Raw genomic sequence first — 18,395 nt, 5'->3', positions numbered from 1 at the left:
CTCACCTATCTTTCCACCTCTCTACCCTCTCTCACCTATCTCTCCACCTCTCTACCCTCTCTCACCCATCTCTCCACCTCTCCACCTCTCTATCCGCTCTCACCCATCTCTCCACCTCTCTACCCTCTCTCACCTATCTCTCCACCTCTCTACCCTCTCTCACCCATCTCTCCACCCCTCTACCATCTCTCACCTATCTCTCCACCTCTCTACCCTCTCTCACCTATCTCTCCACCTCTCTACCCTCTCTCACCCATCTCTCCACCTCTCCACCTCTCTATCCTCTCTCACCCATCTCTCCACCTCTCTACCCTCTCTCACCCATCTCTCCACCTCTCTACCCTCTCTTACCCATCTCTCCACCTCTCTACCCTCTCTCACCCATCTCTCCACCTCTCTACCCTCTCTCACCCATCTCTCCACCTCTCTGCCCCTTTAATCAGAGTGCATCAGGGCTGTCACAGACCATGGCATAACCCTGGCCCTTGACAAATGCATCTTATGATAAGTAGTGGCAGCCAATTTCAGGCTTTTCGCACTGTAAATAATAGAGAGAGCAAGAGAGAGAGAGAAAGAGATTGAGAAAGATGGGAAAAGAGCGAGAGCACAAGAGACCAAGAGAGAATGACAGACAGTCAGAGAGGAATATGAATGCAGCAATGAAGCATGAAATGGCTAGACTGACTTGAGCACAGATGGGATGGGGGGTTGGGGGGGATGGGGGGGGTAAGCTTTTGAAGAAGTACTATATCTGCTGATGGTATGTTGATAGGGTCAGAGGCCACTTGTTTCTCTGGGCTGTACCAGGCAGACGTTTCTCTGATTAAAAGAGATAAACAAAGATAAACACTGATATGAGAACTGTCAGTGTCATCTAGAGTATTAACTTCCATACTGTACTATGTTGTTGGAAAAAGCTTTGGTGAAAGCACAGTCCTTTCCTATTTTCCATAGCGTAACGTAGTGTGCAGTAAGGCCATTCACCTGCTTGGAATAAAAATGTGTGTTAGCTGTGACAGTAAGAAGGGATTGCAACAGAAGTCCCTAAAGGTGACACGTACACACACCCACACAGCACTGCAGGGAGGAACACATACATGGATGCATGTGTGAACGCACGTACGCACACACGCAAAACACAGCGAGACAGCTACTGGTTCTGCTGGGAGTCGGGGGTCATAGGTGGCCAGACAACGCTAGTGTACTTAGCTCTTTATTGGACAGTATGTGTAAATATTTACCAGCATGTTCATGTGTCAGACCTGTTTGGCTGAGAGGTCACATACTAGGCTATAAACAGTGAGCTTATACCCTGCAAGTCCCTGGTCGCTGGCATTTATGTTGAAGACATCAGACCTGGGTTCAAATGCTATTTGAAATCATTTCAAGTACTTTAGCTGTGCTTTATTGAGCTTGCCGGGCGTAATGGGACAAAAAGAACAATCCCAGACGTGAGAACCTCCCCCCGCTTGGCACTCCAGGCAGGCTCAAGCAAAAGCTCAAAACAGTTGAAAGACTTCCAATCCTATTTGAATCCAGGTCTGAGACATGCACTTCACTTACTACACTGCATACCTATGCAACGATCGCATTTTGTCCATGAAATCATGTCTCATATGTTGCCATGTATTTCAGATATGGGAGTAATAAAGTATAGAAATCATGAAGACGGGTAGATTAGCTCGAATAAAAATATCCATCACTTAAAATGGACCTAACAGACGGTGTTACCGTTTAATAGCCCGGGTCAAGTTTCCAACGGAATAACAGACATAAACATCCACTTATTCAGCTGTTTCCTGTGGCGTAGTAGTCTAAGCTATGACTGTGTTCACTTTCACTATGTAGCCTACGTGGGATCTCAACCCACGACGTTGGCATCGCCAGTGCCACACGATTACAAACAGAGCCACGCAAGATCTACAGCTTCCTACAGAGGCCAATGGAGGGCTTTCCCTCTGCTCAATGCAGCCTAGAAGAGTACAGCTCCACCGCCACAGAAACCACAAGCAGGCCATGATTATAGGCCTGCTCAGTAAAAATAGAAACTGTTTACTAGGTTGACACTATTATCATGGATGTGTTATGGGGCACTCCCTAGTCCCTGTGTGGGATTGGGATATGGGAAAAGATCCACCCTGGCTTTAAACTGAAGTCTATGCTGCAGAATATTTTGCCCATAACAGCCAACTTTAAATATTTCACTATAGGCCTACAGACTAAAATATTTTTGCTGATGTACACGTTGATGGTGTGATTTGCTAAGATAGAGGATGCTTTGTATACTGGGAGCTTCTAAAGCATTCAGAGAACGTTATTGACACGAGACATTAAACCTACCCACTCCATTTTGCTTTTCAAAAAACACACATTGCACACATACAGTACATTCATGAAATCATTCATGCACATTGCATTGCAACATTACACATCTAGATAAACCTAGCCCCTATGTTCTGCTTTTCAAGTCATGCTGTATGCACATTAAAAACAAGTCAAGATAAACTGTGCCATATGGTTGGATGAAAATGTAGTTAGCGGGGGTGGATTAATCACATTAATCAGATTATATAAAAGAAGGCGGTCTAAAAACTGCTGTTGCACTTATTTCTGGAGAGATTTTAAGTGCGTCCCAAATGGCGCCCTATCCCCTAGCACATAGTGCACTACTTTTGAACAGAGCCCTATGGGGCCGCCGAGTCAAAAGTAGTGCACTATATAGGCCATTTGAGATGTAGACTTAAAACGTTGTGGTATGCTTATGTGAAATGAGTTTTCATGCGCTCAAGAAGAACCTAATCAACGTTCCCCGTGTTGATGTTGGGGAGAGAAAATCCCTTTGAAATGTGGAGGGAAATCTTATTTCATGCTCTCAGCCTAGCGACACTTCAGAGCTGTTACTGCAGTATTATACCACACCTGGGTTCAAAACCTATTTCAATTCTTTAAAATACTTTTGTTTTAGCCTGCCTGGATTGCCAGGTGGACAGGGACTTTTGGGACTATTCTATTGGTTCCATCGCAACAAGCAAGCCCGATCAAGTACAGATAATATATTAGAATTGATTTCAAATAGTATTTCAACCAAGGTCAGCTGTTCTGTGTCTTTGTCTCACAACTCTCACTCGGGCTAGGTACGCCATATTCCAATGAGGCACTGACTGCCAAACCACAACACAAACACTACAGAAACACAAGCAGATGTATGCAACACGTCCATGGTGTCACCACTTTGTCCAGAGAGATATAAAAAAAGAGATAAACAATAGTAAACAGAGAGAGCCTACTAAACAGTGTGCATATGGTGTCCGACATTCTACTGTACGATGTGTTAGGAGTGTTAAGGGCATTTCACACTACTGAGCCAAACCAAGCGGGTACTGAACTGGCCTGGTTACACATCCATCATAGCTGCTGGAACCTTGCAGATTCGGTCGAGTTTGGTTTGGATTAGCACGCTAGCTTAAAAAAGCTTAGATTGGTACAGCATGGTGAGTATGCTGTGAGAAGTGCTATAGTGTACTGTACCTCAGAGTTGAAGCGTATCTGGCAGACGTTACAGGAGATGATGGGCCTCTTGGTCTTCACCAGTGGAACGCCAAAGGTATGGTTAATCACCGCCTTCTGAACCGGGTCCATCTGAGAAAGAGAGAGAGAGAAAGAGAGAGAGAGAGAGAGAGAGAGAGAGAGAGAGAGAGAGAGAGAGAGAGAGAGAGAGAGAGAGAGAGAGAGAGAGAGAGAGAGAGAGAGAGAGAGAGAGAGAGAGAGAGAGAGAGAGAGAGAGAGAGAGAGAGATGGGTGGAGGGAGAGAGAGAGAGAGATGGGTGGAGGGAGAGAGAGCGGGATGGGTGGAGGGAGAGAGAGCGGGATGGGTGGCGAGAGAGGGATGGATAGATAGAGAGGTATGGGTAGAGAGACCAAGGGATGTGTAGAGAGAGAGGGGGGGATGGGTGGAGGGAGAGAGAGAGAGGGATGGGTAAAGAGAGAGAGAGAGGGATGGGTGGAGGAAGAGAGAGAGAGGGGGATGGGTGGGTGGAGGAAGAGAGAGAGAGGGGGATGGGTGGGTGGAGGAAGAGAGAGAGAGAGAGAGAGGGAGGGAGAGAAAAGGAGACTGATGAGACAGGGAAATGATATATATGCTTGTGTACCTCCCTCACTTACAAAGCCCAGTGTCTAGCCCAACAGGCCAGCTGATCATAGTGCTGTAGAGCAGTCGGTGAGCACCATGTGCCCTCCAGAGCTGCTGTGGGGGAACAGGGAGGTACTATCTGAATCCAATAAGAAAGACACATTTTTATTTTCCCTTGCACGTCCTTCACTGAGGGGTGGGGGTGGGGGTGGGGGTTTACAATAGAAAATGAGGCAGTGCTTCCCTGTTTCAGTCTGTTTTCTTACGTTTGGTGCCGAATAAACACAACCTTTGAAAGCTATGTGGGCAGGTGCAACTGGTGGAGAGCTTTGTGAGTGAGTGACCTCCTCCTAATTGTTTCAGCTGGGGTATCCATCATGGGGATGTTAGGCCGGTAAGGCCACTCAGTATAAATTTAACTGTCCAGCTTTAGCACCAGGACAATGATTTGCAGGAGGCTAAGCCTCTTTTAAACCACAGTCCCAGACAGGGCCGGCTCTAGGCAAAAGGGGCCACCGGCCCCTAGGAACTCAGTCGGGGTGTCAACTTACTGTTGCGAATTAGAATAGTAGAACACACAAGGTGCAGTTTCGATATGTGGTTGTGCACCAGTTTTCTCTTGTAATATTAGTCACTGACAGTCACTCAATTAGCACGTCAGTGAAAACATGTTTTATGGTAAGTTAGTCTAGCCAGCTATCTACACCTTGTAGTAATCATGGCCGACGTACTGACCAGGCACACAGGGTAGGTGCCCACGGGCCCTCACCTCCAGGGGCCCTCATTGATTTTGTTTAGTCACTCTCACTCAGATATCATATGAACATGTCAAACAGTGCAGAATTACAGGAAACTGGCTTTAACCTGTTGAGGATGGGGGCGCTGTTGTGACTATTTATGCTAATCGTGTAATTTTTGAAACTGCTTCCCACAAAATCCTTGATCGTACAATATGCATATTATTATTATTATTGGATAGAAAACAGTCTATAGTTTCTATAGGAGTTGAAATTTTGTCTCTAAGTGGAACAGAGCCCATTCTACAGCAATTTCCCTGACATGGAGTCAGATTTCAGAAATTTTGGCCCCTGATCTGGAGTCAGTTAACCTGTTGGGGATGGGGGCGCTGTTTAGACTACTTATGCTAATTTGGCTAATTTTTTAAACGGCTTCCCACAAAATCCTTGATCGTACAATATGCATATTATTATTATTATTGGATAGAAAACAGTCTATAGTTTCTATAGGAGTTGAAATTTTGTCTCTAAGTGGAACAGAGCCCATTCTACAGCAATTTCCCTGACATGGAGTCAGATTTGAGAAATGTTGGCCACTGTTCTGAAGTCATTTAAAAGGGCACTGTCGTTGCTATGACTATACGGACACTTCTTACGTCTTCCCCTGGATGCCTTTACGTGATGACGATTCCAACGGGGTCGATTGCGCGTTCACAGGCCCTACAAATGAAAAAACCCTGAAGCTAGTCATTCTTTGGGAGCTGCGTCATGAGCCAAGAGGACACCGGCGCGCACCTGTTCCAAGCGTTAGTTTAGCCTGTTATATTTCTCCGGTCATCTTTTCACTCGTTATAGGAGTTAAAAACATCATAAGGTAGTTAATTTAAAGCGTTTTATAGCAATTTATATCCGTTTAGTGCGATTTTGGGACATTTATTTTTGCAACGATGTGAAAAGTTGGGCACGCTTTTCAGTTCATCCCGAACGCAGTTGACATTTCCACATGGCAAGAGGACAGCTTTCCACCAAAAGACGATTTCTCCCAAGAAAGGATCCTTTGCCCAAGATACTGATGGAAGAACAGCTCAAGGTAGGACATTTTTATTATGATAAATCGTGTTTCTGTCGAAACATTTTAGTGGCTTAGGACGCCATGTTTTTTGACGTAGCTTCGCTTGGCGCAAACTGTATTGAAAAGTAAGGATAAATTAAAAAATGTAATAACGCAATTGTATTAAGAATTAAATTGTCTATCAATCCCTGTCCACCCTGTATTTTTTAGTCACGTTTATGAGTATTTATGTATAAGAGTAGATCACTGTCTAAGTGGCGCAAGGACATTTTCTGACCAACTGAGCTACATTTCACATTGTCTAACCATGATTTTGGGGGCTAAATATAAACATTTTCGATCAAACTGTATATGCATGTTGTAATGTGATGTTACAGGAGTGTCATCGGAAGAATTCTGAGAAGGTTAGTGAAAAAATTAATATCTTTTGGCGATGTTGACTTTTATCGCTCACTTTGGCTAGAATCAATGCTGGGCTGCTATGTGCTATGTGCTACGCTAATATAACGATTTATTGTGTTTTCGCTGTAAGACACTTAGAAAATCTGAAATATTGTCTGTATTCACAGGATCTGTGTCTTTCGATTCGTGTATGCTGTGTATTTTTACGAAATGTTTGATGATTAGTAGTTAGGTAAACACGTTGCTCATTGTAATTATTCTAGTCCATTTGTGATGGTGGGTGCAATTGTAAACTATGCCATCTACCTGAAATATGCACTTTTTTCTAACAAAACCTATCCCATACCATAAATATGTTATCAGACTGTCATCTAATGAGTTTTTTTGTTGGTTAGGGGCTATAAATTTCTTAGTTTAGCCGAATTGGTGATGGCTACTGGTGTTGGTGGACAAATAAAAGATGGTGGATTATGCTAATGTGTTTTTAGGTAATAGATGTACATCTTTACATATTGTGTCTTCCCTGTAAAACATTTTAAAAATCGGAAATGTTGACTGGATTCACAAGATCTGTGTCTTTCATTAGCTGTATTGGACTTTAATGTGTGAAAGTTAAATATTTTAAAAAAATATTTTTTTGAATTTCGCGGCACTGGTTTTTCAGTGGGGGGGGGGGGGTGTGCCGCTAGCGCCACGCTGATCCTAGACAGGTTAAAAGGGCCTTGTTATTGCTATGAGTATAAGGACACTGCTTACGTCTTCCCCTGGATGCCTTTACGTAATGACAATTTGAATGGGGTCGATTGCGCGTTCACAGGCACTACAAATTAAAAAACCCTGAGGCTAGTCACTCTTTTGGAGCTGCGTCATGCGCCTAGAGGACACCGACCCGCACCTGTTCCAAGCATTAGTGGAGGGAGTAATATTACTCGGGTCATGTTTCTACTCGTTATGGGAGTTAAAAACATCATAAGGTAGTTAATTTAAAGCGTTTTATAGCAATTTATATCCGTTTAGTGCGATTTTGGGACATTTATTTCTGAAACGCTGTGAATTGCTGGGCACGCTTCCAGTTCATCCCGAACGCAGTTGGCATTTCCACATGGCAAGAGGACAGCTTTCCACCAAAAGACGATTGGACCCAAGAAAGGATCCTTTGCCCAAGATACTGATGGAAGAACAGCTCAAAGTAGGACATTTTTATTATGATAAATCGTGTTTCTGTCGAAAAATGTTAGTGGCTTAGGACGCCATGTTTTTTGACGTAGCTTCGCTTGGCGCAAACTATATTGAAAAGTAAGGATAATTTAAAAAATGTAATTCCGCGATTGTATTAAGAATTAAATTGTCTATCAATCCCTGTCCACCCTATATTTTTTAGTCACGTTTATGAGTATTTATGTATAAGAGTAGATCACTGTCTAAGTGGCGCACGGACATTTTCTCACCAGCTGGGCTACATTTCACATTGTCTAACCATGATTTTGGTGGCTAAATATAAACATTTTCGATCAAACTCTATATGGATTGTGTAATATGATGTTACAGGAGTGTCATCTGAAGAATTCTGAGAAGGTTAGTGAAAAAATTTATATATTTTGGCGATGTTGACTTTTATTGCTCACTTTGGCTAGAATCAATGCTGGGCTGCTATGTGCTATGTGCTATGCTAATATAACGATTTATTGTGTTTTCGCTGTAAGACACTTAGAAAATCTGAAATATTGTCTGTATTCACAGGATCTGTGTCTTTCGATTAGTGTATGCTGTGTATTTTTACGAAATGTTTGATGATTAGTAAGTAGGTAAACACGTTGCTCAATGTAGTTTTTCTAGTCCATTTGTGACGGTGGGTGCAATTGTAACCTATGCCATCTACCTGAAATATGCACTTTTTTCTAACAAAACCTATCCCATACCATAAATATGTTATCAGACTGTCATCTGATGAGTTTTTTTCTTGGTTAGGGGCTATAAATATCTTAGTTTAGCCGAATTGGTGATAGCTACTGGTGTTGGTGGACAAATAAAAGATGGTGGATTATGCTAATGTGTTTTTAGGTAATAGATGTACATCTTTACATATTGTGTCTTCCCTGTAAAACATTTAAAAAATCGGACATGTTGGCTGGATTCACAAGATCTGTGTCTTTCATTAGCTGTATTGGACTTTAATGTGTGAAAGTTAAATATTTAAAAAAAAATTTTTTTTTGAATTTCGCGGCACTGGTTTTTCAGTGGGGATGGGGGGGGAGTGCCGCTAGCAGCACCCTCATCCTAGACAGGTTAAAACTGTTACCTTTTCTTTTCGCCCTATGGAATCTTTTTTAGAATTGCATAAATTGTGCCTTTGAAAACTGCTAAATTCTCTCCACCCAATGGCAATTTATTTTTAATTGCAGGAAATTTGATTTAAAACTGCTACATTTTCTGTCCGCCCCATGGCAAAATGAGTAGAGTTGTATGAAATGTGTTTTAAAACCACAACATTTTCTCTACGCCCCATGGATAGATGCATAGAATAGCAGGAAATTATTATTATTATTTTTTTTTTCTCTCAGCCATCAAGAGGGGGGACCACTTGACCAAAATCTCGCTTAGGACCTCCAAAAAGCTAGGGCCGGCCCTGGTCCCAGACACAAAGAGACAGGAGAGCCAGTCAGCCTGTCCTGTGGTCTCTGAACTGTACCCTTATCTTTTTCTATCTTGTTTTGTCTGAACTGTCATTTATTATTGGGCTCATGTTTAATTGACATTAGCATTAGTTGGGGATCCATCGCTGGTATGGATTTCAACCAGCCCTGGATTCAAATAGTATTTCATTTTTTTGAGTAATACTTTGAGCATTTGTTTGAGCCTGCCAGGAAGGCATTAGGAGGGGTTTGCACTTTTGCGGAGATTCCATTGTATCCATTGAGCCAGACAAGCTTAATCAAGCACAGCTCCACTGTGTGAAAGATTATAAATACTACTTGAACCCAGGTCTGATTCCCACCATAGCCAACCGTCGGGTACTCGTGTAGCCTACGCTAGCATTGCCAGATAGATAAAACTTTATTCGACACGAATCTGAATTTCAATTCCTTGACATGTCCTAGTAAAAATCATTCAGACAGTTACTGGGACACAAATCTCTCTCAACTCTACTGTACAAAAAAAAAAAACATTTTAACATTTTAGATTCTAAGTTTAGATGATAACCATCACGTTTCTTCTCATTGTCTTACGGCCAAAATGAGCCATGTCTAAAAAATAGCTTAAGTTGGCTGGGGAGCCAGCTGAAGAGGATGAAATGAATACGCTCTTAAGTGAAACAAAACTATTTGGAAATCTGCACTGGGATTGTAACCAGGCAACCAAAAGAAGGAAAAACCACACAGAGAGGAACAGAGAAAGGGAGTGACAGGGTGACAGTACAGACAGACACCATCTGTAGAGGAGAGAGAGAGAGAGAGAGAGAGAGAGAGAGAGAGAGAGAGAGAGAGAGAGAGAGAGAGAGAGAGAGAGAGAGAGAGAGAGAGAGAGAGAGAGAGAGAGAGAGAGAGAGAGAGAGAGAGAGAGAGAGAGAGAGAGAGAGAGAGAGAGAGAGAGAGAGAGAGAGAGCCAGGCTCAGCGCCGGACATCCTGACATCGCACATTCTTATCTCCTCTGGCCCTCTTCTCCCTCTTTCTCCCTCTGTTCTGCACTCTTCCAATTTCCCCAAAACTCATCTCTCCAAGGGTCTTCTGGTGCTGTTGTCCACATGTGAACACAGGGAAAGCGGAAGGGGGGATGGATCCTGGCCAGTAACGCTGAACTACGATGATACAGAGGTCCTGGACCTCCAGGAAGTTACTGCATAACTACACCATGCAGCCTGCTTGGTCATTGCTCACTGGTCAATGCTCTATAACATAGTGGTCTAAAAAGGAGAGAAACCTCCACTCACACCGTACACTAATCCTGTCTTACAGCCACATAGCCCACACATAGAAACAAACGCCACTGCCACCATATGTTGTTGATTAAATGCATGCTCAACCCTCATACATCAACAAAGCTGTCGTCAGTGTGTATGTGCGTGTGTGTTTGTGTGTGTCGTTTGTTCAGAGGTTTACGTAACCTTTTAGTTAGCCAGGTTAGTCTCGCTGAGATAAAAATCTATTTTTCAAGAGAGACCTGGTCCAACCAAGACAGCGGCAGGAACAATGTTTCAGACAAATATTAGACATAATAATTTCTCAGTGATGCAAGTCAACCAAACTTTTCAACTCCTCAGAGGAAACAAGATCCTGGGGTTTCAAGCCGGTCCGGAGAGAATTCCAAGACCACGGAGCTGAATAACAAACACACTTTTTTTTGCCATGATCTGTTCGGATTTTAAGAACCGTTCAAAGTAAGTCGGAGTGAGACCGTAACTGGTATTTATTTTCAGACCTTGTCAAAGAAGAACAGATACTGTATAAAGTGGCAGTTTTCCCATAATGGGAGTGTGTCTGTGTCTAGCTCCTAAAATACAAAGGATCTGTCCAACACCCTCATAGTCAGTATAGTGAGAAGATAAACAGAACAGTAATGGTGGGTTGAGTCACTGAATTCCTGTAGGGTCCAGGTCAGTATTTTGGGTGTTGCTCCACTTCACTTTAGTACTAAACAGTACTATAACCAACAAGGTTTTCTCAGTCACTGCTCCACTGGTCTCTGATCTCCGGTAAAACGTTTTTTGAGAAAGAGAGCGTGTCTTCTCTGGCAGCGCTACAGTGGCAGGCAGTGTCTATGCAACCGGGCACCTTCATAGCAGGTGAAAGGAACACACTCAAACACACACACACACACACACACACACACACACACACACACACACACACACACACACACACACACACACACACACACACACACACACACACACACACACACACACACACACACACAACACCACACACACACACACACACACACACACACAGATGAACACACACACTGTAGAATGGCATCACTCCCACAGCACATGTCAACAGTTCAACACACCAACACTCCTCTCTTTTCCTAAATAGTGTTTTAACACAAACCAGACTCACAACAGTGTCTGTGAGACAGACCAATACCGGCACCCCCCACATCACACCACACACACGCATATCACACATCTCTCCACAAAACAGCACTAAACGATGGCATTCCCCAAAAAGTAACAGCCAAGGAGTCAACTTTCTTCTCTCCATTTCTCCTTTTCTCTCATCTCTCTCTCTCTCTCTCTCCGAAGTGTGTCTATCATTGCCCTGAGAGATGAAATGTTTCTGCCGTGGCGCTCAACTCAAATTCCTGCGGTCCAACCATACACTGTTCTATTTCACGCTGTGGGACTTGGCTGGCGACAGGAGCAACAACTCTACCAAGCCAGATGAAACATCCTTTGAACACCAACGCCAAAAGTCTCTCCTTTCGAGTCCTGCCCAGTTGTAGAGTACCTCAACATGAAATCACTCCCCTCTGTCCCATATACCCCTGTATTCAACACTACGGCTGGTTTTGGACCTGTACTCACCCTCGTCTCCTGCTCTGAGTCAGCTGGATCTTTAAGCTGCATGCTTCCGCCGGTGTGTATCTCTCTGTGTGTTTGTGCCTCTGTCTCCGCGTGGTGTGTAAGAGTGAGGTAGTGGGAGTGTGTGTCTCTGTCTCTCTACTCATTCAGCCACCTCCTACACTATGCTAGACTGGTATAACCTCAGCAGGGAATGTAGCTAATGGTACACTCCATCTATTCCTCTGCCTTTCCTTATTTGTTCTCCTTCTTTCTTGTGTCTCTACATAGCTGTAGTGTTTGAAGTAGCAGTTCTGGCCATGAGGGATTCTGTTGGGATTCTGTTGTTTCTCTACTGATACGTCACCTAGCTAGCAAGTGTCTGCCTCATCAACGCAGACTTCTCTCCTCTTTCTCTCTCTCCAGATCCTCTCTCGCTCTCCCAGTGCTGTAGTCATTTTCTCCTCCCACACCCTCTCTCTCTCACACACACCCTCTCTCTCGCTCTCTCACACCCTCTCTCTCCTTCTCTCCCACACTCTCTCTCTCTCTCTCGCTCTCTCCCACACTCTCTCTGTCCTTCTCCCCCACACTCTCTCTCTCCTTCTCTCCAACACTCTCTCTCTCCTTCTCTCCCACACCCTCTCTCACCCTCTCTCTCTCTCTCTCTCTCACACACACCCTCTCTCTCTCTCTCTCGCTCTCTCTCTCTCACACACCCTCTCTCTCTCCTTCTCTCCCACACCCTCTCTCTCCTTCTCTCCCACACCCTCTCTCTCCTTCTCTCTCACACTCACTCACTCACTCATTCACTCACTCACTCATTCACTCACTCACTCACTCACTCACTCATTCACTCACTCACTCACTCACTCACTCACTCACTCACACACACACACACACACACACCCTCTCTCTCCTTCTCTCTCACACACACACCCTCTCTCTCCCACTCTCTCTCTCTCCGTCACATGCTTACTCCCACAATCTGCCCAGATGCAGTCAGTGCAGTGTCATGCTCGGCTCCCCTCCTCTCTTCCTCCTCCTCCCTCCCTCCCCCCTCCTCTGTTCTTGCCATCAACCAATGGTTGTCATCCTCAGCCAGTAGAACTTTTGCCCTCCCCATCACCCCTTCCCTTTTCATTCCCTCTCCCCTCACCCCCCCCCCCTTCCCTCACCCCATACTGCACTACTCACCACCAACTGTTCAAAACAAATGGCGATGTTATGTGGAACCACTTCCAGAGAAAACCTCATTACACACATCAGAAATCTAGGCTTCGTCCCAAATGGCACCCTTCAGGGTGCACTACTTTATTGCACTATATGGGGGATAGGGTGCCGTTTGGAACGCGTCCCGAGTCCCAAATGGAACAACTCCACCATAGTATCGTCACATGGATAGCATTACGTTACATTTACATAAGTGCTAAATCATAGCCTGAGACTATTGAACTGTTTCAGGGTCCTTGGAGGGATACTCATCAGAACGTCTCTAAAGGGGGGCAGGATTATGTTTAGCGTGTGAGACGAGACTGTCGACGGACTAGACACACAGCGAGAGAGGGGACCTGAGGCTACAGTATTAGAGAAAGTTGTTCGAAGGGAGACAGGGAGGGAAGAAAGCAGGGAGGGACAGAGGGAGGGGGGAGGGATAGAAAGGAGGGAGAAGGAGAGAGGGAGGTGCAGGTGGGGCCCCGCAGCGAGTGAGAATCGACACGTGTGCGCATGGCTCGCATGACTAGGCAGCTTCCTTGGAAATTCCTAACTCTGCCGCCTGCGCGAGGCACCTACCTCAGTCTACCTCAGCCCAACCCTTAAGCCTATAGTACCACCAGTAGCAGCTGCTGCTGATAAATGATCACTGTCTCAGGGCACGTTGGGCCAGATTGACACACATGCAGGTAGAGAACAAATTACATTATAGAGAGACATTGACGCTACAGAGCTATAAGAGAAGGCAGTAGAAGATTTAATAACAGAGACTATGAATAAGTACTTTTTCATTTAGCTTTTAGCTAGATTGACATCCTGCTGAAGTTACCGGTACAAAGAGCCGTAAAATACATATAGTGTACCTGCTAGCACTTTGGTAGTAAACCACCTATACACCTATACTGTACAGTTACCGAGAAGCCTCAGGTTAGTTATCTCGCATCCTTTTAAATGTAACATTTAAAACCTATTTGGAACTGCATGAGTTAACTTGACAGACGGACTACAGAGTACTGGCTTTGTCTCTTCAGAGGGGGTCAATGACAGTACAGAAGATGATCCCAAACAGATAACTCTTCTCTTCTCTTTAATTGTGCGAAAGAAAAAAAATATGAACATGTACGACCTCACTACTGTGAGTACAGTAGCTCTGGATAAGAGCGTCTGCTGAATCACTAAAATGTACATTGTTTACACCTCTCTCTCCCCAAAAAAGGCAAAAATCCATAAACGCCTGCTATGACGACAACCATGCAGACAGAAGTAGTACATTAGTAAAAAGTACTGCTCCTGAAAACATCTCACTCTGATTGATCCTACATGTACTGTCGGAATGTACTGGCTATATCTATGTACAGCACAAGACTGCCGTCTCCTGCACAACTACTATACGTACTTGACAGAAGCAACAACACGTGCACTGCCATAGACACACTGTAAGTCCCGATCCGTTCTAGAACAACGTTCTAGACCGCAGACTCCCCTCCCAACGGTTCCAGATGAAATACCTGTTTATTACCTGCGTGAGCCAATCCTCGTTAATGTCGCTTTCTGTTACTCATCACCCCATTGTTTTTTAGTGCACACAATGCAGTAATCCCTTTCTGACGGTGTCCTAAGACGTCGTTGGTAAGGTCAGGTTGTCCTCTCCAACACCCCCATCTACTGGTCAGCAGCAGTACAAGTCTGTAGGCTGTTACAATTCACAAGATCCTACTGGACCAAATATAGATAGTTGCTGTGGTAAACAGGAGCACTTGGAATGACAAGTCAAAAAGGGCTTTTCACACTCCTGAGCAGCATCGAGCCAAGCGGTACTGAACAGGTCTGTCGGATGTAGGCTAGATATCCAAGACAGCACAGTATGGTTCGGGTCAGCAGCACGATACTGTTGGAAAGAGCTAAAATGCCTACAGTATGAGAGAGAGTCTGGGTTTAGTTTGGTTTAAGAGGAACACATCAGATCTGTCGAGATCTGAAACAGAAGTGTAACTTTATCAATCTATGACCGGTCAGTCCTGTTCTAATTTCAACGCAGTGTCAGCAGAGTGCAGCTCTATGGAAACTATGGGGGAGGTTAAAGTCAATGGGTAGTCAAATAAAATGGAGGTTAAGGTCTCTGTTTGTTCTATGTCTGTATCACCTGCACTGAGGCCAAGTCACATGCCATACTTCCAATTGGCAACAAGCGTCGTACGATATGTTGCCATGCTATGTCCCGAGCCAGCTGGAGAGACAAGGATACAGATTGAGATGGCAAACAAATAGAGAAAAAGTCAGCTGGTGTGGGAATGACCTTTTTACCCAACATAAAGACCTGGGCCCATAGTCTATTCACAAAGAGTCTCAGTGTAGAAGTGCTGATTCAGGATCAGTTTAGCCTTTCAGATGATAACTAATCAGATGTTGATGGGGGACCAGGAACCATATTCACAAAGCGTCTCAGAGTGGGAGTGCTGATCTTGGATCAGGTCCCCCCTGTCTGATCTAAAAGGCAAAACATGATCCTAGATCAGCGCTCATACAAGATGCTCTTTGAATGATGTTCCTAGTCCAGTCTAGTAGAACAATCATAGTCTGTTCTATTCATTCTATTCTGCTGACCAACAGAACCACACTGTACTTTTTATAATGCATGTCCTAATCAGCCATCTTGAGAACGCAATGCACAGCTCTTTTCAACAATATGCTGAGTGTGGTGATATGCTAAATATCCTCCTAATCAAAATGATCAGCCATAACTCCTAGCCTAGGGCAGACCTGGGTTCAAATAGTATTTGACATCTTTATAATACATCCGCTGCGTTTCATTGAGCTTGTCTGGCTCAAAGGACAAGACTGCAAGCACCACCCATGTTGAATTACAGGCAAACGCTCGAAGTCTCCGAAAGATTTCAAGTAGTATTTGAGCCCAAATGGCCTGAGGACACAGAGAGTCCCTAAAGAAATGAGAGAAGGACATCCACAGGGCACATTGGAGAACACACATCAAACAACCATCTCAGACAGGTTTGATAGATTGTGTGTTTTAAAGTGTAAGTAGGGCACTGTAAAGTGTGTTCTGAAGTATACAGAATTCTCTTCAATCCAATTCATTTGAAAGGTAGTTAACAGGGAGGTTTCCTGACCATAACTGTAGTTAACAGGGAGGTTTCCTGACCATAACTGTAGTTAACAGGAAGGTTTCCTGACCTTAACTGTGGTTAACAGGGAGATTTTCTGACCATAACTGTAGTTAACAGGGAGGTTTCCTGACCTTAACTGTAGTTAACAGGGAGGTTTCCTGACCATAACTGTAGTTAACAGGAAGGTTTCCTGACCTTAACTGTGGTTAACAGGGAGATTTTCTGACCATAACTGTAGTTAACAGGGAGGTTTCCTGACCATAACTGTAGTTAACAGGGAGGTTTCCTGACCTTAACTGTAGTTAACAGGGAGGTTCCCTGACCATAACTGTAGTTAACAGGGAGGTTCCCTGACCATAACTGTAGTTAACAGGGAGGTTTCCTGACCTTAACTGTAGTTAACAGGGAGGTTCCCTGACCATAACGGTAGTTAACAGGGAGGTTTCCTGACCTTAACTGTAGTTAACAGGGAGATTTCCTGACCATAACTGTAGTTAACAGGGAGGTTTCCTGGCCATAACTGTAGTTAACAGGGAGGTTTCCTGACCTTAACTGTAGTTAACAGGGAGGTTTCCTGACCATAACTGTAGTTAACAGGGAGGTTTCCTGACCATAACTGTAGTTAACAGGGAGGTTCCCTGACCATAACTGTAGTTAACAGGGAGGTTTCCTGACCATAACTGTAGTTAACAGGGAGGTTTCCTGACCATAACTGTAGTTAACAGGGAGGTTCCCTGACCATAACTGTAGTTAACAGGGAGGTTTCCTGACCATAACTGTAGTTAACAGGGAGGTTCCCTGACCATAACTGTAGTTAACAGGGAGGTTTCCTGACCATAACTGTAGTTAACAGGGAGGTTTCCTGACCATAACTGTAGTTAACAGGGAGGTTCCCCTGACCTTAACTGGGGTCAGACTTAAGCAGGGAGGTTTCCTGACCATAACTGTAGTTAACAGGGAGGTTCCCTGACCTTAACTGTAGTTATACAGGGAGGTTTCCTGACCTTAACTGTAGTTAACAGGGAGGTTCCCTGACCATAACTGTAGTTAACAGGGAGGTTTCCTGACCATAACTGTAGTTAACAGGGAGGTTCCCTGACCTTAACTGTAGTTAACAGGGAGGTTTCCTGACCTTAACTGTAGTTAACAGGGAGGTTCCCTGACCATAACTGTAGTTAACAGGGAGGTTTCCTGACCATAACTGTAGTTAACAGGGAGGTTTCCTGACCTTAACTGTAGTTATCAGGGAGGTTTCCTGACCTTAACTGTAGTTACCAGGGAGTATTCCTGACCATAACTGTAGTTAACAGGGAGGTTTCCTGACCTTAACTGTAGTTAACAGGGAGGTTCCCTGACCTTAACTGTAGTTAACAGGGAGGTTTCCTGACCATAACTGTAGTTAACAGGGAGGTTTCCTGACCATAACTGTAGTTAACAGGGAGGTTTCCTGACCATAACTGTAGTTAACAGGGAGGTTTCCTGACCATAACTGTAGTTAACAGGGAGGTTTCCTGACCTTAACTGTAGTTAACAGGGAGGTTTCCTGACCTTAACTGTAGTTAACAGGGAGGTTTCCTGACCTTAACTGTAGTTAACAGGGAGGTTTCCTGACCTTTACTGTAGTTAACAGGGAGGTTTCCTGACCATAACTGTAGTTAACAGGGAGGTTTCCTGACCTTAACTGTAGTTAACAGGGAGGTTTCCTGACCTTAACTGTAGTTAACAGGGAGGTTTCCTGACCATAACTGTAGTTAACAGGGAGGTTTCCTGACCATAACTGTAGTTAACAGGGAGGTTCCCTGACCATAACTGCACTGGTATTTTATCTTGTGACCTGGAGTCAGTACCTACAGAATAGTACATGGTGTGTGTGTGCGTGTTGTGTTATTGCTTAGGGCATGTTTCGAGTGTGGTTATAGTGTGTGTGTGTGTGTGTGTGTGTGTGTGTGTGTGTGTGTGTGTGTGTGTGTGTGTGTGTGTGTGTGTGTGTGTGTGTGTGTGTGTGTGTGTGTGTGTGTGTGTGTGTGTGTGTGTGTACTCACGGTTTTGTATATACTACTCACGGTGTTGAAGTTGTGAAACAGGCCCATGCTGTGTTGTGGTGGAGCTGTGTCCATAGGGAACTGCAGGAAGGGCTTCATATCCAGGTGAGGCTGGATCATAGTGGGGGTCCGCAGGAATGCAGGCATCGCCCCCGCACGGTTTATAAAT

General features: G+C 44.4%; 1 protein-coding gene across 4 annotated transcripts in view; it reads right to left on the bottom strand.

Moving 5' to 3' along the window:
- znf385a (zinc finger protein 385A) overlaps positions 1-18,386 on the bottom strand; it is a 47,693-nt gene extending 29,307 nt beyond the window's left edge. The window contains exons 1-2 of one of the 4 annotated variants that reach the window (XM_055931025.1): positions 18,227-18,386; positions 3,529-3,639 (exon numbers count right to left, since the gene is read on the bottom strand). In XM_055931025.1, coding sequence (XP_055787000.1) covers positions 3,529-3,639; positions 18,227-18,373 — 258 coding nt within the window. In that variant the 5' untranslated portion in view covers positions 18,374-18,386. Of the gene's footprint in view, positions 1-3,528; positions 3,640-11,868; positions 12,419-14,578; positions 15,465-18,226 lie in introns of those variants that run through there. The other 3 variants (XM_055931026.1, XM_055931028.1, XM_055931027.1) reach the window with 3 other exon arrangements.
- Positions 18,387-18,395: the final 9 nt, after the last annotated feature.

The sequence above is a fragment of the Salvelinus fontinalis genome, chromosome 8 (genome assembly GCF_029448725.1).
Source record: "Salvelinus fontinalis isolate EN_2023a chromosome 8, ASM2944872v1, whole genome shotgun sequence".
In the NCBI taxonomy this organism is placed as follows: domain Eukaryota; kingdom Metazoa; phylum Chordata; class Actinopteri; order Salmoniformes; family Salmonidae; genus Salvelinus; species Salvelinus fontinalis.
Note: the sequence above shows the minus strand (reverse complement) of the source record. Positions and strands in the feature narration are given on the sequence as shown.